Here is a 26,953-nt window from a genome sequence, read left to right as displayed (position 1 = left end):
GAGGAGATAATGGTTACGGCGGATGGGCAGACTAGATGGGCCATTTGGCCTTTATCTGCCATCGTGTTTCTATGTTTCAAACAAAAAGTCTCTCCAAAATTCCTTTATTAAGAAATTTACCCAAGGTGGTCCACGTTTCACTCTACAAGAGCTGCCAAGTTGAAAAAAACAAATAAACTACATTCCAAGATAGCTGTAAGTTCTCAGAAGTGCTGGAATAACTGCTCCTGAAATTATGTTATTGGGATGCTGGCCCCATCTGGCCAACAGCAGCAGTGCACACGTCCTTGTTATGGTGGCAAATCACTCTTGCCAGTAGTGGGGGGAAACAAGGAAGTATGAACTGCTGTTGCTGGCGAGGTAGGGGCAGTGTCTCAGTTAATCCAGTACTGCTGAGCACCGTTACAGTTATCCTGGAATATAGATTTTTTTAAAAAAAACTCTAATTGTATTGCATACCCCCGAGGCAGTACTTGTCAGATGAAACATGGACCACATTGGGTAAATTTCTTAATAATGCAATTTTAGGAGGACTTTTCATCTGGAATCTGTTCTTCTTTTGCTTCAGATCTGTATTGCCTCTCCATTGTGTGTTTAATTCAGGATGAAGGTGCAAAGTATTACATGTCACAATGAGAGTGTGAAAAATGCAATGGTCTGAGCACTGTATAGTATTTTCTGCCTATGATTACCATATTTTAGGCCGCAAAACACCGGACACATAGCCCTGCCAAGTTCCGTCTCCGACCCCACCCAGTTCTTTCCTAGTGCCGCCCCCAGCCCCACCCCTTCAAAGCCTCCTATCTCCTTCCCTGACGAGCTCTGGCAGCGCCTGGAGGGCCTGGATCATGCGCGGATCTGTGTGGTATGATCCACACATGCTCAGAGGCCCTCCAGATGCGGCCGGAGCTCGTCAGGACTTTCCAAAACCCAGGCAAACTGCCGAGTTTTGGAAAGTCCATCCGGGTACCTGGACAGTCTTCTAAACAGAGGACATGCCTGTGTTTTCCCGGAGTCTGGTAACCCTAGTTCTGCCATAATGTCATTGTAATATGACTTGACAAGAATGTACAAATGTGCAGTAGGCATGACCTCCATTTTTGGGAGGCCTTATATGTAACGCACAAGACATCATTAGATTAATTCTGTATCAATGTACCTAATTATAGGTACCTAGAGAGTGTATGATAGAATATTTTATATATGAACATAGGTGCCTACTTTCATCTATAGAATGCTAGAATAACTGGGTATATATGCATTTATGCAGTTAGGCATAAACACGCCAGCCATGGAGCTGATATAATTGTTTGCACCTATGCACCTAAATGCTAGAGATTCACACATAAGAGAGAATTCAATAAAAGGCACCCAAAATTGTGTGCCGAAAATACTGACAGCTGTAATGGGAGCAAAAATTAGAATTCATTGGGTGGCTTAAGCACCGCTTCCAGATGGAACGATACCAAAGAAGCCGCTCTGGGCCGGGGACTGGAGCTAAGCTTGACTCGCTGAACCCCCAAAAAGTTTCCAGCTCTTCCTTGCGCGGAGAGCATGCGCAGACCATCTACAGGCAAAGAAGATGGTCTGCGCAAGCGTCAGGGTCGCTCTCCAGCGATCTGTGCGGTTGGTGGTGGGGGGGGGGAGGGGGTGCCTCCAATCACCCCATTTGCATGAGGACGTTTTGAGGATAAGTTGGCCTGCCATGGATCACCCACGGATCGGGTAGGATCGGGAAGGTTAGTGAATCTAGGCCTAAGAACACCAAGACACCAAGGTAATTGGCGGAGCTGGCTTAAAACATTAGCCGGGTGAGGCACCCGAGCTCTGTGCTCAGGGCACCAAAACTCAAGAACACCAAAAGGTGTCTTCATTTTCTCATCCTTAGCGGTGAGAGCATATGCCTTTGCTCTCATAAAAGTTGGCTCAGAGCACCACAACTCTTTGAGTCACTGGTGACCAGGGTAGGATTAACCAATAGGCCAAGTAGGCACGTGCCTAGGGCCCGAAATGGTCAGGGGGGCCCGATGAAGGAGGGCATCAACATTGCTTTTTCCAAACGGAGATGGGTCCCTACAGCACCGATCGGCGACGCAGCCCCCCCATCGACAGAAAGTAAGACAAGCAAGCTTCTTGTTTCCGCCTGGGCGCATGGTGGGGTGGGCAGGGAGCCCAGTGTACTTGGGTGCCTAGGGGCCCTCGATGAGGATTGCTCATACATTGTGGCATTGGAAAGGGTGCGACAGACTCCATAGACTCAAGACCTTGATTCTGATATACCCCAAGTGACTCAGCATGATGTAGCACCTCCTACTGTATTGCCCACACCTTTGTTGATGGCATAGTTGACAGAATACTACTGCTTCACCATCATTAATTTTGATAGTAGGAGTAATCCAACCAGTTCTTGAAATAAATGCACTGGCTGCAGGATATACTTTGATAGTGAAGCCATGAAGGGGCTGCATCACTATTGATTTCCACATCGGGATTTCCACTGAGACATTGGGAATCCTTGGTGTCTCAAAACCCCCGTGATGAGTAATGCAAGACAGGTAGAGACTAAAACATTTGAACACTCCTGGGACTCAAAGATCCCTCCAACTTAGCAACTCTCTTTCATTGTCTTTTTGTCAGGAAGGCGACACATCCATATCCCATTTAAGTTACAAAAAGAGGAGGAGCCCTGGGCATAAGCATTGGATAGCCTCCAATTCCTCGACTCATACAAGAAATTCTTAATGAGGTGCAGATGGGAATGTGAGAGAGACCCCTTTCTCTGCTTCTCTTATTTACAAGAAGGTCAACTTCATTTCTAGAATTCAAAAGGTTCCTGGAGTTGGAAAGCAGAAATTTCCTCACCATTTCACGGCGGTTGAATCTGTTCTCGAAAGAGCCAAAAGTTCTAAGACTCCTTCAGGCCAATGAGATAGAAGCTCAGACACTGGAATCTTTGGGGAGAAAGATCTCTACTTCCATCTTTTCTACTGTTTATGGGTATTTAGTTTCTGAACATTGTGCGCAGTTGACTGATACTCTCCCAAGGGAGAAAGCAGAACTCAGTGAGTTAGCAACCAAAGAAAAGGAGTTGGTCTGTGTGATCACTGATTACAAAGGCTTTTGAGAGCTTCTGCTATGGGTATTGGCACTCACTAACCTGCCTGGCTGATGGCCTCAGATCTAAGGTTTGAGGTGAAAGAAAAGCTTGCTGATGTGCCATGGAGAGAATCTGTTTGTAGCTAAGGTGCAGAAGATAATGATTCTTCTCAAGCAGCATAGTAACACCCTTGAGATCCTCTCCAGGCCCGCTTCCAACAAAACCAGAGACAAATTTCTGACTGCCTTAGAAAAACATAGCTCAGCCCTGGTTGCAGGGGGCTTCTTTTTGTAAACGGATGGCCCCTTGCAATCTCAAACCGATGAGCTCATAAGACAGTCCAGCTGAGATACCATCCACGGTTAACGACTCAGTCTCCAAATTGCCCCCTGAGAGTATCAAAATCAAGCTCTCAGCATCACAAATATAAACATGATGGCAGGTAAAGGCCAAATGGCCCATCTAGTCTGCCCATCTGCAGTAACCATTATCTCCTCCTCTCCCTATTGGCTAAGGCTCTTAACATTTGCATCTCCTCTTCCTATAGGCTAAGGCTCTTTACGGCTGCATTGTGAGGTCATAGAACTTTATGGTTATAGAAACATTGTAACATGATGGCAGATAAAGGCCAAATGGCCCATCCAGTCTGCCCATACGAAGCATCCACTATCTCTTCTTCTCCCTAAGAGATCCTGCGTGCCTGTCCTGCGCTTTCTTGAATTCAGATTCAATCTGTGTCTCCACCACCTCTGCCGAGACATTATTCCACATATCTACCACCCTTTCTGAAAAAAAAAAAAAAAAAAAAGAATTTCCTTAGGTTGCTCCTGAGCCTTGTCACCTTTTAACTTCATCCTATGCCCTGTCATTCCACAGTTTTCCTTCATATGAAAAAGACTCACCTGCTGTACATTAATGCCACAGAAATATTTAAAAATTTCTATCATGTTCTCTCTCTCCGGCCTTTTTTCCAGAGTATACATGTTGAGGTGAATAAGTCTGTCCCTATACGCTTTGACGAAGTCCACTAACCAATTTTGTTGCGACCCTCTGAACTGACTCCATCCTATTTATATCTTTTGGAAGGTGCGGTCTCCAGAATTGCACACAGTATTCCAAACTGGGCCTCAGCACTATCGCCTTCTTTTTCCTACTGGTCATTCCTCTCCTTACGCCCCCGAGCACCTTCCTTACAAAGGAAGTGGAGCTCTTCTCTCTTGCAGGCCAATGCGGTTGAGCCTGTTGCACTGGAGGAAAGAGGAGAGGGATTGTATTCCAAGTATTTCCTGGTCACATAATAGACGGGAGGATTCCACCTCCTAATAAACACATGGATCATTATTCAAATTACTAATTGTAATGAAATTTTTATAAGGATTCCACCTCCTCCCACTCTTAAAGGCCCTGTATGTATCTTTTGTTATCCACTTAGGATTTAAGCGGGATAGACATTTTTAAAATAAATATCTCATTGAGAAAAAGTTCAGGATGGTTTGCTCGAGCTCCTTAATTCCACTTGTTAAAAAGGAGTCTGGTTATGTTCTGAGAACTCAAAAGACACATGTGCCCACATAGAGATATCCAAATCACAGAAAGTGTATAAGATCTATCATGAGAAAGTACAATTACCACTATTGCATTCCATAGCAGCATTATCTAAACTAGGGCACACATTTGCCTATTTGGATGATTGTAGGATTTCCTCAGATGGCTTTTCAAAACCCAGCACTTTGTCCTCCTCAGATCGGGCATGGAGGAAGTCCGTGCATGCATGGACTTCATTCCAGCCCAAGAAGAGCAGGCAGCGAGGGAGGGGCAGAACTGGGTGGGCCTGGGTGAGGGTGGGGGGGCGGATCTAGGGGGGTCCGGATTTTCCGATTTGAAAATCTGGCAACCCTAGATGATTGGCCGGTAAAGCACACGTCCAGAGAGATCAGTGCACCTAGCCTGCAGCTGCTGGAATTGATCAGAAATTATCCCAAGTCCCGTTGAAGTTTGGCACAGCAATTGGCGTTCATAGGAGTCTTGCTAGACACAACTCAAGCAACCGCTTTTGTCCTACAGCAAAGAATCCCGGCATTAGTTTCCATTGTGGAAGAAATTCAGTAGAGTCGGTCAAATGCTGAGGATATTGGCAGTGGCATAGTAGAGGGGGTGTGGGGGGGGGGGCAGGGGAAGCGGACCACCCCAGGCGCCATCTTGGTGGGGTCCCGGGTACTTCTCTGCCTCCCCTTTGCCACGCTCATGCCCTCCCTTCCCCCACTTACCCCCACCAGCGTGAGCAACTACTCTGGCCTGCTGCTCATGCTAGTCTGGCTCCCTCTGAGATCACTTCCAGGTCATGGAGCCAGGAAGTGACATCAGAGGAAAAGCTAATACAGTGCAAACAGCAAGCCAGAGAAACTGCTCATGCTGGTAAATATTTAAAGAGGTTTGGAGGTGGGAAGGAGGCCGCAAGGGGGGGGGGGCATGGAAGGAACAAGGAGATGGCGAGGAAGAAACTGGGGCACCACCACCCCATGCGCCTCCAAACCTCGCTACGCCACTGGATACTGGCCCAAATTCGTGACTCTCATCTAAATTTTCAAGCACATGTTATGGAATACAGTCAGTTGCTTGTATGACAATTTCATCATGAACTATTGGTATCAATGAACAATAATAAAGAGTTACGGAATTTGGGCACCAAAGATGCCAGACATTGTGGTCTCTGACTGGGAGAACTCAGAAAGTGGCTGGGATTTGACAAGATGAGAAGAGGGATTTTGAAACCTCTGTCGGGCACAATTTCACAAAACAGCTCTGACCACTGTGTTGGGAAAGCAAAAATCTTTACCAATATTCAAACAAGAAATTTAACATGCAGACACAGTAAGTGTGTGTATGGGGGGGGTTATTTTTCAAACTTTGTTCAAGAGTAAATCCCTGCTTTACATGCATATAAGGTCTTATATAAAATTATCCCAGGGGTTACATACAAAACAGTATGGGTGGTAACAAAATAGGATGTTCCAGGGTGGAATTTGGGCAGAACAGGGATGAAATCGCAAAATACACACATTGGCCCTAATTCTATAAGTGGTGCCTAGGTTAGGAACCGCTACACGGCTAGATCGGTGGCTAGGGGTTGATGTGGACCCAGGTTTAATCATGAAATTACAGATTGTTAAGATTGCAAAGTCATGTTTTGGTCAACTTCATTGCCTTAAACCAGTGTCTTTCAAACTTTCTCGAGCCGGGGCACACGGCTTGAGGCACCCAGAAGTACGCGGATGTCGCTGTGATGACATCACGTGTATGCGTGACATCATTATTTCTACAAACGCGCATGTTCAGAGGCCCTCCAGATGGGCCCTGAGACGCCAGTAGGGGGCGCCAGCAAGGAAGAGGGCCGGAGAGAAGGAGAGGCACTGGCGCCAGCTGATTGCCTACAGCAGTGTTTCTCAACTACTTCACGCTAAGTACCCCCTAAGTCTAACAAATATCAACTGAGTACCCCAACCACAGACCTCCCTAGGTCAACCCAAGCTCTGCCCCAGATCCCATCCCCTTTACTAATTGTAATGCAATGTTTTCCATTCATTTTTCATATACACAGCAGATATAAATTCTCAAAACTGACACATTTCAATAATTATATTGAAAATAAAATCATTTCACCTACCGGCAATCCTCTGCAGAATGCTGTAATTAGCTTTAAAGGTGAGACCAGGAGGCTAGGGAGGAAGCTGGAGGATGCTAGAGAGAAGGGGGAAACATTCAGGCCTTTGGCGAATCGGGCAGCGCTGGTGCTGTACCGCATGGGGAAGTCAGCTGACAGGCACCTCTCTTCCTCCTCAGAGTGCTGCGACACACTTGGAATCTCAGGAGGCACACAGTTTAAGATACAGTGCCTTAAACCATTGATCTCGGCCTATGATTTTAGAACTGTTGTACAAGGGATGGTTTTGTTGAAGTTGGAGCTGCAGAAAAACCACCGAAACAGGAAAACCAAACAAAAACTGCAGACAATGTACACGATGCAGGCAAGAATTTATTGTACCAAAGTTAAAATGCAGTAATAAAAAACCTTTTTACCAACCAAGAGACCCAACACGGTCCGTGTTTCGAACAACACGCCTTCGTCAGGGGACCATGGTAAATAAGGTATACAATGTACCGCAATAAATGTAGGTAACAACAAATGCCTGTGTATTACGCCATAAGCCGCTGCCAAAAAACAAAATCACTCTTTTGAGTGATTTTGTTTTTTGGCAGCGGCTTTTGGCGTAATACACAGGCATTTGTTGAAGTTGGACTATTGCAACGCACTCTACCTTGGAATTTCCAAGACAAGAGGAAGAGCGTTACAATTGATAGAAAAAGCTGCAGCCAGATTAATTTTGGGTGAAGATAGGATAATTAAATTAATTAATTAATTGGCGTAGTAATTGGTGACCTGTCAAATGCGTGCAGGACATTGACGCGCCAACATTTCCGCCCTGACATTTGCACGCATGACAAATGCACTCTGCCTCCTGTGCCTTCTCGTTTGCAGCTCTGAGGGAGGGTTTAATACACTTGTGCTCTCGTTGAGAATGTGTGTTTGGGGGGAGAACCCCCCCACTACACTTACATTTTGTTCTCCCGTTTCCACTCTTCCGCTCTGAGTGAGGGGGAACCCCCCACTACCATCGCGCTCTCGTTTAGGGGAATGCTAACGCGCTCTCAATTTGAACATTGCACCGCAACCCACCCCAGCACACTTACAATTACGCCCCGAAAAGCCCGATCCCTTCATGCGCGCACTTGTCGGTGTGCGCATGTGACGGAGCGAAATTGTCGGGGACGCAATTGTACTGCGCGCTACTGACGGTGTACCATAGCAATTGACCACGCCATTAAAAATCTAATTAAAAAAAAAAAATGATTGTGAGTTCTACATGGAACATGGTGAGGCGCCTACTGGCATCTACATCGAGGCCCTTACCCACCCCTACCTGAAAAGTGGGCATGATTAGGGACAGAGAATAGGCACGGTATGACTTAGGCATCAAATAGCCTGTGTTAGGTGCCAGTAAATTAGACCAGGAAAACCATAGTCTAATATACCAGTACCCTACATTATGGCGCCTACCGGCTAAGTCAAGTTAGGCATCGCTAAACGCGATTCCATAAACAGTGCCTAGCAGTTGAATGACAATGCCGAACAGTGCCTAGGAGTTAAGCACTGTTTATAGAATCAGGCCCATTGGGCCCATTATTCAAAAAAAGCTGAGCTCCTAAGTTAGTCTCCTAAATTTGTGCCCTATTTTCAGCCAAATTTAGGAGCATAAGTTTTCAGCTCAAAATTCATCTTAATTTAGGAGCTTAGAAGTTATGTTTATTAATTTGGGCCTAAGAGAAAAAAAAAGCAGAAAGGGCCTTCAAATCCTAGGTAGTAAAATACTTTAATTAGAAGACCCAACATGGGCCGTGGTTTTGGCGTTTCCGACTGCATCAAGGGTCTATATTATCAAAATGTGAACATATTCTCCACAAATATCCAAAGGTAAATATCCAAAGATATTTCACTCTCTGAGAGACAAACATTTGCCAGGCGAAACTTTGCATATGCATGCTACAGGATTTGAAGGCCCTTTGTGCTTTTTTTCTCTTATTTATATATTTTTTGTACTTTGGTTCTGTCTAGGGCAGTGGTCTCAAACCCGTGGCCCGCCAGGTACTATTTTGAGGCCTTCAGTATGTTTATCATAATCACAAAAGTAAAATAAAACAGTATATTGATCCCATGTCTCTTTAGCTATAAATGACAATATTATTATTAAGACTTAGCTAAAAGGAAAGATTTATAAACTATAAAGAGTTTTACCTCATGCAAAATTGTCATTTCTTTAATAAGACATTAACTATTTTTTTCTGAGGCCCTCCAAGTACCTACAAATCCAAAACGTGGCCCTGCAAAGGGTTTGAGTTGGAGACCACTGGCTTAACTGTAACCATGACATCCTGTTTGTCTTTGGGAAGCAGAGCTGAGATTGTGATGTCATAATGCTTCATTCCACCAATAAGAGCCAGCCTCATCAGTGATGTCACAATGGCTTGATTGTCCTGTTCTCTCCTCTGTTCTCCAACCAAGCCAGCAGATTAACTGTTCCCCTTAACTCTGTGGTCTCAACTCACGGCCCGCCAGGTCCTATTTTGAGGCCTTCGGTATGTTTATCATAATCACAAAAGTAAAATAAGTTTCTTGATCATGTGTCTCTTTAGCTATAAATGACAATATTATTATTAAGACTTAGCTAAAAGGAAAGATTTATAAACTATAAAGAGTTTTACCTCATGCAAAATTGTCATTTCTTTAATAAGACATTAACTATTTTTTTCTGAGGCCCTCCAAGTACCTACAAATCCAAAATGTGGCCTTGCAAAGGGTTTGAGTTTGAGACCACTGGTCTTGGGTTACCAGACATCTGGATTTCCCCGGACTTGTCTAACTTTGTCTTCAAACCTTGAAGGGTGTTTTCCCCTATAACAGTCTCCAGAAGAGTGTTCCAGTTTTCCACCACTCTCTGTGTGAAGAAGAACTTCCATACATTCGTACGGAATCTATCCCCTTTCAACTTTAGAGATTGCCCTCTTGTTCTACCTTGGAGAGGGTGAACAACCTGTCCTTATCTACTAAGTCTATCCCCTTCAGTACCTTGAATGTTTCGATCATGTCCTCTCTCCATATTCTCTGTTCGAGGGAGAAGAGGCCCAGTTTCTCTAATCTTTCGCTGTACGGCAGATCCTCCAATCCCTTAACCATCTTAGTTGCTCTTCTCTGGACACTTTTGAGTAGTACTGTGTCCTTCTTCATGTACGGCGACCAGTGCTGGACGCAGTACTCCAGGTGAGGGCGCACCATGGCCCGGTACAGCGGCATGATAACCTTCTCCGATCTGTTCGTGATCCTCTTCTTTATCATTCCTAGCATTCTGTACGCCCTTTTCGCCGCCACCGCACATTGCATGGACGGCTTCATCGATTTGTCAATCAGAACTCCCAAGTCCCTTTCCTGGGAGGTCTCTCCAAGTACCACCCCGGATATCCTGTATTCGTGTATGAGATTTTTGTTACCGACATGCATCACTTTACAGTTTTCCATGTACAGTGGTACCTCGGTTTACGAGTGCACCGGTTTTCGAGTGTTTTGCAAGACGAGCAAAACATTCGCAAAATCGGCACCTCAGAAACCGAGCTTGCCTTGATTTGCGAGCGGCGCCCAGCACCCTCCCCCCCCTCGTGATCTGGAACCCCTCTCTGCTCACGTCGCCCCCCCCCCCCCCCGCCACGATCTGAAATCCCCCAGATCTCCGAGAACAGCCAACATTGGGTATGTTTAGTACATGTTTGGCCAATTGCAGGCTTTGGACATTAGTCCAGAAAGCTGGGAGAGATATCCTATTGGTTAGAAATTGGGAACTAGGAAAGCTCTTCGATTGGTTAGCATGTGTGAGAGGAAAAACAGGTAGATGAGATACCTTTTCTATTGGCTATCAACTATGAAAGACAGGCCAAGGCAGAATTTTTCTGTTAGCTGAAGGGCGTGTAAAGGAGCGCAACGAGCTTGGCCAGAATAGTGAGCACAAATACGGAAAAATGGAACTCAATGAAACTCAACACGAAAATATTTTGTCAATGCAAGAACCCACAAAGTTGGAGCAGGTACTAAATAGGGTATCACATCCCATCTGTAGCTGTGGTCTGTCAAACTGTATAAATAAAACCATTTTCTGCCAACGTGTTTTCACTTTAATGATTTACTAGTATGAGAAATCCTAACGAGCTGTTGCTTAATCTCGTTTTCAGTTACTCAGCTGGAGCTATAGAGGAGTCGGTGTGGGCCAAATTCTTGCACGTTATAGTTTTTTTCAGTTATCTGCCGACCACAAAGCCAGGCATGCTGGCATTTCACAACATATGCACATGTGCTAAGGCACCTTCCTTCTGAATTATAGCCTCTTGGCTAGTAGAAGACCGTGAGCATCCCCTGCAGAAAGATTCACTGGCCGCAATGGATCTGGGCAGTAAATTATCAAATGGACAAGAACTCTGACACAGTCAGGGATTAGCTGGCATTGAAAGTTTTTTTTTTCTTCAGGTGAACACATTAAAAATAAGCATAAAATTGCTATTTATTTATTTAAAAAATTTATGAACCACTTAAAACTTTTCCATCCACAATTTCAAGCACAAACATTATAAAATGCAGTAAACAAAGATGTCTTCCCCGCAAAAATTTCCTCAATACAGAATTGTTTAAATCTAAAACAAATACACTTCCCCCTCTGTATTCGCGGTGGTTAGGGGCAGAGCCGGCCCGCAAATATTAAAAAAACCGCGAATAATATTTGGGCCGGTTCTGCCCCTAACCCCCACTTCCCCTGGCTATTTTAAGCCCTGAAAGCCCTCCCTTAAGCCTTACCTGGTGGTCTAGCGGGTTTTCAGGCAGGAGCGATCTTCCCACGCTCCTGCCCTGTGCAGATCGCTCACAGGAAATGGCTGCCTTGAGCTCCCGTAGTCTCTCGAGCCATTTCCTGTGAGCGATCTGCACAGGGCAGGAGCATGGGAAGATTGCTCCTGCCCCGAAAACCCGCTAGACCACCAGGTAAGGCTTAAGGGGGGGGGGGGCTAACAGGGCTTAAAATAGCCTGAAAAAGGAATTTTAGGTTTAAAATCACAAATAAGTGAATCCGTAGATATGGAAACCGCGAATACGGAGGGGGAAGTGTAATAACCACAGAGTTAAAGAAAGGCGTCCACAAACAATTGCGTTTTGAACAATTTCTTGAAAGACGTACGAACTTTGCCTAATCTCATTATATCTGGAATTGAATTCCAGAGATTCTTGCCAGCAATTGAGAAAAGAGATATTTTAGATTTTACATAACAAATCCTTTTTTTTTTTTTTAAACTGATGAGCAACATCTCACCCTCAGATCTCAAACATCTTGCGGGTTGATAGATTTCCCACAAGCTTTGGAAAACAAGTAGGAGAAAAGGAGATCAGTATTTGATGAACAACTGACAGAGCTTTATAGCAAATTCTCTGCTGAACAGGTAACCGGTTCATAGACAACCCCGCGAAAGACAAAGGCGCGCGCCGACAACTGAGCGCAAGACGGAGGCGCGCGCCAAAGAAAATTACAGTTTTTAGGGGCTCCGACGGGGAGTTTTGTTGGGGAGCCCCCCCAGTTTACTTCATAGAGATCGCGCCGACGTTGTGGGGGGGGTTTGGGGGGTTGTAACCCTCCACATTTTACTGTAAACTTAACTTTTTCCCTAAAAACAGGGAAAAAGTGAAGTTTTCAGTAAAATGTGGGGGGTTACAACCCCCCACACCCCCACAACGCGGCGCGATCTCTATGAAGTAAACTGGGGGGGGGCTCCCCAACAAAACTCCCTGTCGGAGCCGTAAAAACAGTCATTTTCTGCGACGCGCGCCTCCGCGCTGCGCTCAATTGTCTGCGCGCGTCTTTGTCCCGGCGCGCTTTTGACCTGACACCCAGGTAACCAGTGGAGAGCTATTAAGATCGGAGTATTTGGGCAATCCTAGGAATACCCATTTTAAAATAAGCCATCTACCCCTCTCTTTTTCTGCCGTCTCTCTCCTCTCTCCCTATTTCCACTTTTTCAGTCCTCCCATGTGCCAAAAACTGAAGTATGCATTTGGAAAACAAGAATCAAAGCACAAGGTCTTCCAGTTAAGTCAGGCATGTGAATAAATGTGCACTGGCTGAGGTTTGCAGCAAGCAACTTATAAAACTAGAGTTTATATAGGAAATACCTCAAAAGCACCTCATGGCAGAGAGCAGCTGTACTGAAGCTCGTAAAATGAGTGTGTGGACGGGAGGAGTATTTTGCAAAGGCTTTGTTGCTTGCGAAGTCTTTGTTACATGCAGAAGAAATGAGCTTCTAGAAAGGTGCCTGGCTGTACACACGTGGCCATTTTTCTCAGCGGAGGAGGGTGAATCAGGGGCTTAGCCAGAAGTTGATTTTGGGGAGGGCGAGAGTGGCTGGGGGGGTTCATAGACAGTAACGCGGAAGACAAAGGCGCGCGCCGACAACTGAGCGCAAGACGGAGGCGCGCGCCGAAGAAAAAGACTGTTTTTAGGGGCTGCGACGGGGGGTGTGTGGGGGAAACCCCCCCACTTTACTTAATACATATCGCGGCCAAGCATTTCATTGCAGTCCCATCTTCTCCCCACCCCGCCCCGCCACTATTTCTGTTCCCCCTACCACCATTGCCATTGCTTCCCCCCCCCCTCCCGCTACTGCCGCTGTCACCATTGCCAAACCCTCCCTCCTCCATGATCATACCTGCGCTGGTGGGAATGCTCAACACTGGAGACGGAAATAAAACACAAAAGTGTAACCATCTGGCCTTTGCAGATGAAAAACAAATAGCCGCCTAAAAACTGTTCCTGTTTCCGCTGTGAGTAGGGGGTCTTAGGGGGGGAGGAAACCCCCCCCCCCAATAACACTGTAAACTGGAATTTTCCTTTGGTTTTCGGGTAGGAGAAATACTATCTTCTCCGTGGTTGCTCCCACCCTTTGGAACTCAGCCCCAAACTCCTTAAGAGAGACAATCACCCTTGAGAAATTCAAGACTTCTCTTAAGATGTTCCTCTTTAAAGATGCTTTACAAGTTTAGCTGTCCTTGTAAGGATTTTTAAACTTTTCGTAGTCCATTTCTTTTGGACTTATATTACCCCGCCCTCTTGTACTTTCCTGGTTTCTTCTCTTTCCTTAAAATTATATTGTAGTTCTCCCTTTTGTACCTGTTTATTCAGTCCTAATATAATCTGTCTTGGTGTCCTGTTGTCCCTTGACGTTAATTGTTTTTTTAGTATATTAATTGTTTTACTCCAATTTTTATTCTACAACCACTTTGAATTACATCATAAGGTGGTACACTTCTCCCTCGTTATTCGCGGGGGATACGGGCAGAGCCGGACCGCGAATGGCGTAAAACCGAGAATATCCGGCTCTGGCCCACTCCCACCTCCCTGCCGCCTTCCCGGCCTTACCTGGTGGTCTAGAGGGCTTTCGGGGCAGAAGCGATCTTCCTACGCTCCTGCCCCGTGCAGATCGCCATGAGGAAATGGCTGTAGGGAGTTCCCGTCATAGTCTCGAGAAACTACGGGAACTCACAGCAGCCATTTCCTCATGGCGATCTGCACGGGGCAGGAGCGTAGGAAGATCGCTCCTGCCCCGAAAGCCCGCTAGACCACCAGGTAAGGCCGGGAAGGCGGCAAGGAGGTCAAAAATATGTTTGTTTGTTTTTAATTCCCCCCCCCCGAAAAAAATCACGATTATGTGAAACTGCGAGTGCAGAAACCGCGAATGGGGAGGGGGAAGTGTATATCACATTTTTAATAAACTTAGAAACTTAATCGGCAGTTTTCAGTATAGCGGGGGAGGTTCCACCCCCTCCAACGTGAGCACGAACACTTGCCAGTTTAGAGGGGGGGTTCCTCCCCCCCCCCACGCCCCTTCTGAGCGCCAATAGTAACAGTTTTTAGGCGGCGCACAGAAGTCCTGCGCGCAGTTGTCGGCACGGCAATGTCACACGCGGTTGTGACGCGTCACCAAATCCTCAGGTAGCCTAATCTCAGAAAAGGCATGCTTTTAAATGGAAGGATGCAACCTTCAAAATATTGTCTCCAAATCAACAAAAGAACTTAAACCCGGCTCTGAGGATACTATTTAAGCTGGGTTTAAGTTCTTTTGTTAACTTGGAGACAATATTTTGAAAGTTGTATTTATTGCGAGTTTCTGAGTTTAGATATTGAATTGAAAATCATCTAAATTTGAACTTTAAGTTGAAGGATGACACTGGTACTGGCACACGATATTGCAGATGAGGTTCACTGGTAATTAGCATTCTTTTTTTAAAAAATTCTTTATTTGATTATTCGTTACAGTACATTAATAACAAATATTCATGGATGACCACAGCAAACTCAATATAGAGAACATTAAAACATAGGTAATTACGGTAGTCAACCGGGTCCTAGTCCACATTATCATGGTCGCCAGTATCTTTTTAAAAAGAAAGAAAAAAAAAATTCAAATCCATCAATCTACCATCTAAGGACAGGCAAATGGCATTTATATTTTATACATCATCCTCCAAAAATAAAAATCAATAATAGAAATTAAACTTTCAGCAAAGGTTTCTCTTTAATAAAGTTTTCTAACTGGACTGGACCAAATTAACATTCTACTTCCAGAGTCAGAGTCAGTCTAGAGTGGGAAGAGGTTTTGTGCATGACAGAGGATCAGGACTTGGGTGTGGTCATATGGGATGATTTTAAAGTAGCCAAACAGATAGAAAAGGCAAGGGTGAAAGCTAAGAACATAAGAACATAAGCATTGCCTCTGCCGAGCCAGACCATAGGTCCATCACGCCCAGCAGTCCGTTCCCGTGGTGGCCCTCCAGGTCAATGACCTGTAGTGATCTATTACTCATTATACCCCTGGATCCCCTTTCCCTTCAGGAACTCGTCCAATCCCTAGAAGTATATATGGGAGTACAGGGAAGAGGAATGACCAGTAGGAATAAGGTAGCGATGATGCCTCCGTTGGAGACCTCATTTAGAATATTGTGTACAATTTATACAGACATGCGCACACATATAATACTATTCTGCTGAAATACACGTGTACTCAGTGCATAGCTGTGACCACATACATAGGAGCATAGAAACATGGTGACAGATAAAGGCCAAATGGCCCATCTAGTCTGCCCATCTGCAGTAACCATTATCTCTTCCTCTCCCTATTGGCTAAGGCTCTTAACATTTGCATCTCCTCTTCCTATAGGCTAAGGCTCTTTACAGCTGCATTGTGATGTCGTAGAACTTTATGGTTATAGAAACATTGTAACATGATGACAGATAAAGGCCAAATGGCCCATCCAGAGCATCCAGTATCTCCTCCTCTCCCTATTGGTTACGACTCTTAACACTTGCATTATGAGGTCAAAGAGCTTTATGGTAATAGTAACATGATGGCAGATAAAGACCAAATGGCCCATCCGCAGTAACCATTATCTTTTTCTCTCTCCAAGAGATCCCACGTGCCTATCCCAAGCCCTCTTGAATTCAGACACAGTCTCTGTCTCCGCCATCTCTTCCGGGAGACCGTTCCATGCATCTACCACCCTTTCTGTAAAAAAAAGTATTTGCTTAAATTGCTCCGGAGCCTATCACCTCTTAACTTCATCCTATGCTCGTTGCAGAGTTTCCTTTCAAATGAAAGAGACTCGACTCAGGCACTTATACATTATGTAAGTATTTAAACATCACTATCATGTCTCCCCTCTCCCGCCTTTCCTCCAAAGAATATAGATTGAGATCTTTAAGTCGGTCCCCATATTCCTTATCACGAAGACCACACACCATTTTAGTAGCCTTCCTCTGGACCGACTCCATCCGTTTTTTAAAATCTTTTTGAAGGTGTGGCCTCCAGAATTGTACACAATAGTCTAAATGAAGTCTCACCAAAGTCTTATATAGGGGCATTAATACTTCCTTTTTCCTACTGGCCATACCTCTCCCTATGCAACCTAGCATCCTTCTAGCTTTTGCCGTCACCTTTTCAACCTGTTTGGCCACCTTAAGATCACCATGTACAATCCCAGCCAAGTCCCGTTCTTCTGTCATGCACATAAGTTCTTCACCCCTAAACAGTACCGTTCCCTCGGGTTTTTGCAGCCCAAATGCATGACCTTGCATTTCTTAGCATTAAATTTTAGCTGCCAAATTTCAGACCATTCTTCAAGCTTCGCCAGGTCTTTCTTCATGTTATTTACACCATCCTGGGTGTCTACTCTATTGAAGATTTTGGTATCATCCGCAAAGAGGCAAATCTTACCCGACAGCCCTTCAGCAATATTGTGTATAAAAATGTTAAAAAGAACTGCCCAGATAAGTGCATGTATTGCATCTATTTTATAAGAGCGTACGCATCAATCTGCCTTTATAAATCTCCTTCCGGAAAATTCCACACAAAGCAATACCTGATCCAAGACAAGAATAACTTTATTCATGTCTATGCTGGTAAGAATCCAAGAGCCAAAGAAGGGGGAGGGAGTAGGGATGAACTAGTGGGCTCCAAACAAAGGTCAAATACAGACGGGAATTGGACTATAATTAAGAAACGTCCCAAAATTGGTATAAAGGGGCACATGGGCATTTTCTAGATGGATATCTATGCTGTTTGTCTACAGTTCATCTAAATCTCAAGGGGACATAGGCGAGGTGTAGTGGGCGAGACAGGCTTATGACGTAGATGCTTTTGGCCCTTCCCCCTTTACCTCTTTAAATCTTCGCCAGTGTGAGCAGCTTTTCCGGCCTGCTGCTCGCACTGGCGTTAGCTTTCCCTCTGACATCACCTCCTGGCCCTGTGACCCAGAAGTGATTTCCGAGGGGAGCCAGACCAGCGCTCCCACCTTGGGTTCCTCTTACTGCTGAAACCCCACCTTTTTGATATAGCCTTCAAATCATAACCCTACTCCCCACTGCCCGCCACCCTAGCCAGCAGATCAACCATTCCCCCTAACTGTATCCCCCACCCTAGCATTCTGTTTGTCTATCTTGTCTGTTCAGGGATCTCAAAGTCCCTCCTTGAGGGCCGCAATCCAGTCGGGTTTTCAGGATTTCCCCAATGAATATGTATTGAAAGCAGTGCATGCACATAGATCTCATGCATATTCATTGGGGAAATCCTGAAAACCCGACTGGATTGCGGCCCTAAAGGAGGGACTTTGAGATCCCTGGTTTAGATTGTAAGCTCCTTTGAGCAGGGACTGTCTTCTTCCTGTCTCTGTACGTCTGGTAGCGCTGTAGAAATAATTAATAGTAGGTGTAGTATTCACTAATGCACCCATGTTGATTTCATCTGAAAAACAGGGGAAAAAAACTCCACCCCACTAATGCCATTCTTTTTCTGAATTTCTTCAGATCCAACGTTGTGGAGCACAGATCATGTCCGTCAGTGGCTGGAATGGGCGGTGAAAGAATATGGGCTGCTAGATGTCGACATCTTGTTGTTCCAGAACGTCGACGGGAAAGAGCTGTGCAAAATGACCAAAGAGGACTTCCATCGGCTCACCCCGAGCTACAACGCCGATATCCTCCTCTCACATCTTCACTACCTCCGAGAGAGTAAGGCGCTTCCTTGCGTGTATCGAAAATGCAGAAATTTCACAAGATTTGGTTACTGTCCGAGTTTGGAACGTTGAGATAAATGTTAAGTGATCTTATTTAGGAAAACAGATATTACTCGGTAAAATAAACTTCCTGAGAGACCTGTAGAATACGCAGCTGAGAATCTTCTGCTCTGATTGGGCGGCTTCTTGTATTTCAGTGGGTCACTGTCTCATTAGAAAGAGCCGCTGAAGTCAAGGGAATGTGCATTGGCTAATGAACGGAAGTCCACAAAGAGGCTACACAGATCCGCAACAGAGCAAACACAAAGAAGAGCAGATCCAAATCCAGTGTATAAATTGAGACCTTTATTTATGTAACCCAGCCTTTGGGCACCAGCTAGTTCTTTTTTTTTTTTTTTTTTGAAAATCTTTATTGAATTTCAAACTTTGACAATGCAAAACAATTAATTGAACATAAACACTGCATAAAATGAACTATTAAATACACAATTAATATATGAAACAATCATTTCCCCCTAACCCATTATTAATACAAGAAGAACTATTATGTGAATATAATTATAATAAAATACATTTCCCTCCCCCCCCCCGAATGTGTAAGGAAATCTATTTAAAGGAGAGATACATGACCATTATTGTGAAGTAACAAATGTAGTCCACACTTTATTAAACGAACTACTATACCCTAAACAATCCGCATTTATTGTCTCGTACTTATAAGTGGTGCACACATTTATCCACCAGAATGTGTAATTAAGTCTGTCATTGCTTTTCCAGTTTCATGTAACCATTTGGATAGCTATTCTTGTCATGATCAAGAAAAGACAGCTTTTATATTTATCCAAAGTAGGCTTAACGTGTAATAACGTACCACAAATTAAGGCTTCAATAATAAGAAGAATTTGTTCCCAAATTTGGGGCACCTGCTAGTTCTGTGGGTCAGGTACCCGCGACTAGGGCATACAAAAAGAAAGCCTGATTTTGAGCTGGGAGCAAACCGGGTCTGGACTTATTCTGGCAGGCTGAAGGATAACTTTTCTGGTGGTTAGGGTTGCCAGATTTTCCAGTCGGAAAATCCAGACGCCCTAATCCTGCCCCCAGACCTGCCCTAGCCTCCCCCCCTGCCCCGCTGCATGCTCTTGTCAGACATGGAGGAAGTCCGCACATGCGCGGACGTCACGCATTGAGGTCACGCGTGATGTCATTGCGTGGTATCCGCGCATATGCGGACTACCTCCCTGCCCGACACGATTTGAGGAGGCTTTTCAAAACCTGGACTTAATTGAACAAAACTAAGCTGAGACTGTTGAAAAATTGATAACTTGAACTTTACTTAAAGTCTTAGTTGTAGTTTTAAACTCTCAACTGTTTACAAATAGGCCTTTCAAGTTACAGTCACAGTTTTCATATAAAGTCACTTCAAACATTCCTTCGTTGTGTTCCCAGGCCTCTTCTCACGATTCCATCTGTCCTCATGGTGAAACACTGGGTCCTACCAACTTCCCTCAGCCTAGGACCATGCTATCTTCCCTCCAAGCTAAAACACTCCACAGGGTTCTGTTATTTGCAGGGTCGCCCACACTCTTGTTTTCTTGCAGAGATAAGTCTCCACATAATTCTGTCTCTGTCCCCTCCTGGCAACCAACCTCAGATGCAGAATCCCTTTAATTTAACTGTTGGTGAGCCATACCGGTTTCACCCTTGATCCTCAGCCTAGGACCATGCTATCTTCCCTCCAAGCTAAAACACTCCACAGGGTTCTGTTATTTGCAGGGTCGCCCACACTCTTGTTTTCTTGCAGAGATAAGTCTCCACATGATTCTGTCTCTGTCCCCTCCTGGCAACCAACCTCAGATGTAGAATCCCTTTAATTTAACTGTTGGTGAGCCATACCGGTTTCACCCTTGATCCTCAGCCTGGGACCATGTTATCTTCCCACCAAGCTGCAAGACTCTGCTGTTTGCTCTGCTGGCAAACCCACTCTCAGACTCTTGCCCACAGGTTGCTGGTATCTCCAGGAGTCTTTTAGGCTCTGGCAGGAGATCATGATAACCAAAAGCCCCATTTTCCCTTAGCTTATCCCTTTTATTTCATACTTCCCCTCCTCTTCAGGTCAGGTCCTCCAACTCCATCCACGTAAGCCCTCTACACACACAGCTTTCAGTGACTCCCACCTTTCTAGTACAAATAACAGCACCCTCTCCCTACCAAGACCCCAGAATTCTTCTCCTCCTATCTCAGAGACAATTAAATAACAGTGACCACAAGGTGTCAGTAGCATCTATTCTAATAAGAGGAGAGATAAACACACAAGCATCTATATCAGTAGTAGGGAACTCCGGTCCTCGAGAGTTGCATTCCAGTCGGGTTTTCAGGATTTCCCCCAATGAATATGCATTGAAAGCAGTGCATGCAAATAGATCTCATGCATATTCATTGGGGAAATCCTGAAAACCCAAATGGAATACGGCTCTCGAGGACCGGAGTTCCCTACCACTGATCTATATGAATCTATTTATCTAGATATAGCTATATTATATTTACTTATTACATATATATAAACTGCATATATACTGTATATCTATATAAATAATGACCTTAAAGTATTTGCTATTCCTTTCTTGTCAGGGATCTGGGCTTCTGGACAATAAGGGTCATGTCCCCCCTCCCCCCCCAATCTCTCATCTGATAGAGATTACTGGTTTTGGATCTGTTCTATTATTTCTAATTTGCCAATATTACAGGACTTTAAAAATAAACAATAAAAAAATATATCAATAAATTTATAAATATATTACCAATGTGTTAAAAAAACCTTCAAAAATGACTCATTTATTATTAGTGAAAGTGCTCAGTGAAAAGCCGCCCGGACCCTCGGACATGTCCTCAAAAGGAGGACATTTCTGGTGAAATCCGGACATCTGGAAATCCTATACATACATGACCAACGTGTTTAAATATCTTCAAAAATTACTCATATCTATTATTAGTGAAAGTAGAGCTCAATGCTATGAGGAAAGGACAATGGGAACCATCATCTCACTTTAATTGTTCCCCACCACCGACCTTATACAAAACTAATAAAATACAGTCACTTATCTGAAAGGTCAGGTGGTTGTGCGCTAGAAGGCCATAAATTATATATTTCACTTGTTCCTAGGTCCTTTACTCCACTTGTAAACATTACAAATAAATTTCATCCAGTGCTGATTAACTAGTAATTAGAACCGCTGTCCCCCTAGACATGAAATTTATGTGTAATGTTTACAAGTGGAGTAAAGGACCTGGGAACAAGTGGAGAGCGGTTGGTGAAGTGTGGATCTAAAAAGAAATCGGTTTTGTGCTAGTCCGGAAAGGTCCTTCTACATGGTTGTTTTCAACGTGTCAAGCCATCTGGTTGCAGGTCACCCTCTTCGTCTGGTTCCTTCGATCTTCCCAAACATGATGTCCTTTTCCAGTGATCTTTCATAAACGGAGATAGCCCAGGCCTACCTAAACAACCGCCTAATCCAAACTACCTCAACCAGACACAGGAGAACTCACAGACCATTCACGCATCCTCCAATGAGAGGCGTCAAAAACGTACGATGGCCTTCTAGCCACACAAGCAGCAAAATTAGACTACCAGCTCTCCAATTTACTGATAACGACTCCAGACTACAAATCATTCAGAAAAGAAATAAAAACCACCCTATTGAAGACATCCTTGAAGACAAACTAACACCGCAAGACTCTTCCCGATTCTCTGAAGCAACTCGCTCTACTCTTCATTTCTTCTGGAAATGGCCAGATAACCTCTTTTATAATCCGCCTTGAACTGCAAGATATTGGCGGAATAGAAATCACTAATGTAATCTTTCTCTTCTGACGGTGTGACCAAAATAAGACAGTTGTAAGGTCATCATTTGGGCTTCGAGTGACATAGCCGGTTTGATCTCTTCTAGAATCGATTTGTTAGTTCTTCTGGCGGTCCACGACACGCCTAAAATCCTTCTCCAGTACCAAAGCTCAAATGAGTCAACCTTCTTTCTGTCTTGTTTCCGTAGTGTCCAGCTCTTGCATCCATAACTGACCACTGAGTGTGTGGACAAGTCTGATCCTTGTGTGGAGTGTTACCTCCTTGCCTTTGAATACTTTGTCGAGAGCCTTCATTGAAGAGTGAGCAAGTGCTATTCTGCGGAGTATTTCCCCCTTGCTAGTTGCTTATTTGTGTTTACAAAAGAGCCCAGGGATTGAAATCCTTTACAAATTCTATTCTGTCGCCTTCAAGCTCAAAATCTTCATCATTTTCTGCGTTCATGATCTTCGTCTTGTATATGTTCAGTTCTAATCCCATGTTATGCCTTTCGGCTTTGACTTTTCTCAGCAGATACAGCTTGCTTCTAGTGCTGAGCGTTGCATCATCTGCATAGTGCAGGTTGTTCATATTTCAGCCACCAACTTTGAAACCTTTCAGATAAGTGACCGTATTTTATTAGTATTGTAAAAGGTCGGTGGTGGGGAACAATTGAAGTGTGATGATGGTTCCCATTGTCCTTTCCTCATAGTAAGAAAAAAATACATGGCAAAAGCCTCCTCAAATTGCGTCGGTCAGGGAGGAAGTCCGCGCATGCGTGGATGCCAGGCGATGACGTCACCCAACCCTATGTATGCATGTCTATATTTATTGATACCTTTCTTATTGTTTAATTTTGAAGTCCTGTAATATTGGCAAGCCTAAATCAAGCAGGGCTAATTGTTTAGCTGACCCGTTCCCAGTTCTGAGATTTCTGAGTAATATTTCTAATTCATTTTAACAAACCTCTAATGCATAAATATACAAAGTCATTAAGGCCCACCTTTACAAAGCCGAGCTAGCGTTTTTAGCGCCGGCCATGGCGGTAAGAACTCCAACGCTTATAGGATTTCTATGGGCGTCGGCGGTCTTACTACTGCAGCCGGTGCTAAAAACATTAGCGCGGCTCTGTAAAGGAAGGGGTAAATTGTGCTAGCGGTGCATCTGAGGTATATATTTGAAATGATCTGCATTGTGTGGGTTTTTACTACTGAGGCTCTACCTTTTTTCAGTTGGGACACACCTGATGGATGATGCTCATATAGGTGGCATACTGCACACATGACCCTCACAGCCCTTTGATTTGACACAGCATGGCAGTTTTTAGGAGCTAACTGTAAACATGCAGTGCTTCCAGAACAATCCAAACTCCCCCCACAATAGCAGATGCAAATGTCAACTAGGGAAGAGAGCAAAAATGGTGGCCCCAGGGGGAGGGCAAAGATGGTGGATCCGGGGGTGGAGGGAGGAAGAAAGAGAGGGAGAGATGTCAAATCTGGGAGGATAATGGAGGGGGGGGGAAGGGAGATGTGTTGGATCCAAGGGGGAGGAGTGAGGGGGGAGAGAGATGTTAGATCTGAGGGGGAGGAGGGACAGGAAGAGAGATGTTGGATCTGGGGGGAAGAGCGAAAGGGGGAAGAGATGTTGGATCAGGGTGACGGGGAGGAAAGAGAGAGATGTTGGCTCAAGGGAGGAGGGGGAGGGAAAGAGAGGGGGAGTCACCGTACAAGAAAATGTTCTGATTCTCATGTCATCTGAGCAATAGCAACATAAATCTCTCTGCTTGTAGGCCCTTTGTAAAATAATACAAACCCTGAAGAATCATAACTCGGCACACATGTAGCAAACCTGTCATATGACAGTAGCACTATCTTATGATTCAAAGAGCAAGAACCTTACCTATGAATAGGAAGCACTGCAGCTATTACACTGGTGGCACGTCAATCGCGCGCAGGTCATTGGCGTACCAACAATCGCACGCCGACACCTGCGTGCAGGACGGTTTCGCGCCGCTGTTTCCAGTGCTTTTACAGCTTACCACTAACGTTATGAGGGGGGTGGGGGTGGGGGGAAACCCCCCACTATACTAATAAATGCTTGCGCTCCTGCAGGGAGGGTTGGGGGAACATCCCACTCTACAATGAAAACTCCTGAACAGCGATAGAACAGAAGTTTTCAGTGTAGTGGGGGGTTTCCTCCTCCCAATCCCCCCCCCCAATGGGAACGTGACCACTTACAAGTGTACTGGGGGGGGTTCCACCCCCCACCCCCCTCAATACGCTACTGGTAACTTGTAAAACCGCTGGAAATGACGGTGCCCATCGTCTTGTGCACAGGTGACCTGCGCGCTTTAGTTACAGAACTACTGAGTCATAAAACACCAATACACCTACTAGAGGTAAAACCGAACAAATGGTACAGAAACTGCATTTAACTCAGTCACACTTTCTAGTTTAACTTTAGATTAGAACAGATCTCATCCTGTTTTGCTGGCCATTAATCTTGAAAAATAAAAGTGTAATTGTATCGAATATGCAAAACATAAATAGACCCTCACCAAATTCGGAGCAAGTGAGCAAAAATCAAAAATAGAAACATGAAGGCAAAAATTGAACTGGGAACGCCAAGAAGTCAAACTTGGTACTTACAGCAACACCGAAGAAATGAAAACAGAAATGCATATTTCCTCATATGTTGAGCACAGTTTAAACCAGTGGTCTCCAACTCAAATCCTTTGCGGGGCCACATTTTGGACTTGTAGGTACTTGGGGGGGCCGTAGAAAAAATAGTTAATGTCTTATTAAAGAAATGACAATTTTGCATGAGGTAAAACTCTTTATAGTTTACAAATCTTCCCCCCCCCCTCCCAAAGGCCTGCATGTTCCCCCCTTCTTTGCATAAGAACATAAGAACATAAGAACTGCCTTCTCCGGATCAGACCTTCGGTCCATCAAGTCCGGCGATCCGCACACGCGGAGGCCCTGCCAGGTGTACACCTGGCGTAATTTATAGTCCATCAAATCCTTATATGCCTCTCTTAAGGAGATATGCATCTAGTTTGCTCTTGAAGCCTAGGATGGTCGATTCTGTCATAATCTCCTCTGGGAGGGCATTCCAGGTGTCAACCACTCTCTGAGTAAAGCAGAACTTCCTGACATTAGTCCTGAACCTGTCCCCCCTCAGCTTCATTACATGTCCTCTAGTCCGTGTCAAATTGGACAATGTAAATAATCTTCTCTGCTCTATTTTGTCGATTCCTTTCAGTATTTTGAAGGTCTCGATCATATCCCCACGCAGTCTCCTTTTCTCAAGGGAGAACAATCCTAGTGTTATAAGTCTGTCCTCGTATTCCAGTTTCTCCATACCCTTCACCAGTTTTGTTGCTCGTCTCTGCACCCTCTCCAGGAGCTTTATATCCTTCTTTAGGTAGGGGGACCAATGTTGGACACAGTATTCCAAGTGCGGTCTGACCATTGCCCTATAAAGCGGCATTATAACTTTCTCTGATCTACTCGAGATTCCTTTCTTTATCATGCCCAACATTCTATTTGCCTTCTTTGCCGCTGCCGCGCATTGTGCCGACGGCTTCAGGGTCCTATCTATCAGTACACCCAGGTCCTTTTCTTGTTCACTCTTCCCCAGAGTTGCACCTGACATTGTATACTCGTATTCCTTATTTTTATTGCCTAAATGCATTACCTTGCATTTCTCCACATTGAACTTCATCTGCCATTTCTCCGCCCATGTTTCTAACCGACACAAGTCGCTCTGGAGTTTCTCTCTATCCTCCTGCGATCTGATTGCCCGGCATAGTTTTGTATCGTCTGCAAACTTGATGATCTCACTGGATGTTCCTTCCTCCAGGTCATTGATATAAATATTGAAAAGGATCGGCCCAAGTACCGAGCCCTGGGGTACACCACTAGTCACTTTCTCCCAGTCGGAGAACTTCCCATTTATGCCCACTCTCTGCTTTCGGTTTTCCAGCCATTTGCCTATCCATCTTTGTATATCCCCCTCTATGCCATGACTTTGTAGTTTCCTGAGAAGTCTTTCGTGTGGAACTTTGTCGAACGCTTTCTGGAAGTCCAAGTATATTATGTCCACCGGCTTCCCACTATCAATTTGCTCGTTCACGGTCTCGAAAAATTGGAGTAAATTAGTCAAACATGATTTCCCTTTCCTGAATCCATGTTGACTGGGTTTCATCAAGTCGTATGCGTCCAAGTGCCGGACTATGCTATCCTTGATCAGTGCTTCAACCATCTTGCCAGGGACAGACGTAAGACTAACAGGTCTATAGTTGCCCGGTTCCCCTCTCGATCCTTTTTTGAAAATTGGGGTGACGTTCGCTATCCTCCAGTCGTCCGGTATCTGTCCAGTTCTGATTGTCAGGTTTGCAAGTTTTTGCAATAACTCTCCGATTTCAAACTTCAATTCCTTTAAGACTCTCGGATGAATCCCATCCGGTCCAGGGGATTTGTCACTTTTAAGTTTGTCGATCTGATAGTATATCTGGTCTAAGTCCACCTCAACTGTGGTGAGGCTGTCTTCTATTTCTCCTGCAAACACTTTCTCCGCTTCAGGTATTGTTGAGGTGTCCTCCTTCGTAAAGACGGACGCAAAGAAGGAATTTAGTTTGTCTGCGATTTGTTTATCTTCCTTGATGTACCCTTTTCTTCCCTGGTCGTCCAGGGGTCCCACTGCCTCTTTTGCAGGTTTTTTCCCTTTCACGTATCTAAAGAAGGGCTTGAAGTTTTTGGCCTCCTGGGCTATTTTTTCCTCATATTCCTGTTTTGCATCCCTCACCGCCTTGTGA

General features: G+C 44.7%; 1 protein-coding gene across 5 annotated transcripts in view; it reads left to right on the top strand.

Annotated features, from left to right (window-relative positions):
* ERG (ETS transcription factor ERG) overlaps positions 1-26,953 on the top strand; it is a 429,387-nt gene that overhangs the window by 367,139 nt on the left and 35,295 nt on the right. For all 5 annotated transcript variants that reach the window (XM_033949789.1, XM_033949786.1, XM_033949790.1 and 2 more), the window contains one exon: positions 18,091-18,294. In XM_033949789.1, the coding sequence (XP_033805680.1) occupies positions 18,091-18,294 (204 nt within the window). The remainder of the gene's footprint in view (positions 1-18,090; positions 18,295-26,953) is intronic.

The sequence above is a fragment of the Geotrypetes seraphini genome, chromosome 6 (assembly GCF_902459505.1).
Source record: "Geotrypetes seraphini chromosome 6, aGeoSer1.1, whole genome shotgun sequence".
Taxonomy (NCBI): Eukaryota; Metazoa; Chordata; class Amphibia; order Gymnophiona; family Dermophiidae; genus Geotrypetes; species Geotrypetes seraphini.
The sequence above is the reverse complement of the archived record's forward strand: the minus strand, read 5'-3'. Positions and strand labels throughout refer to the sequence as shown.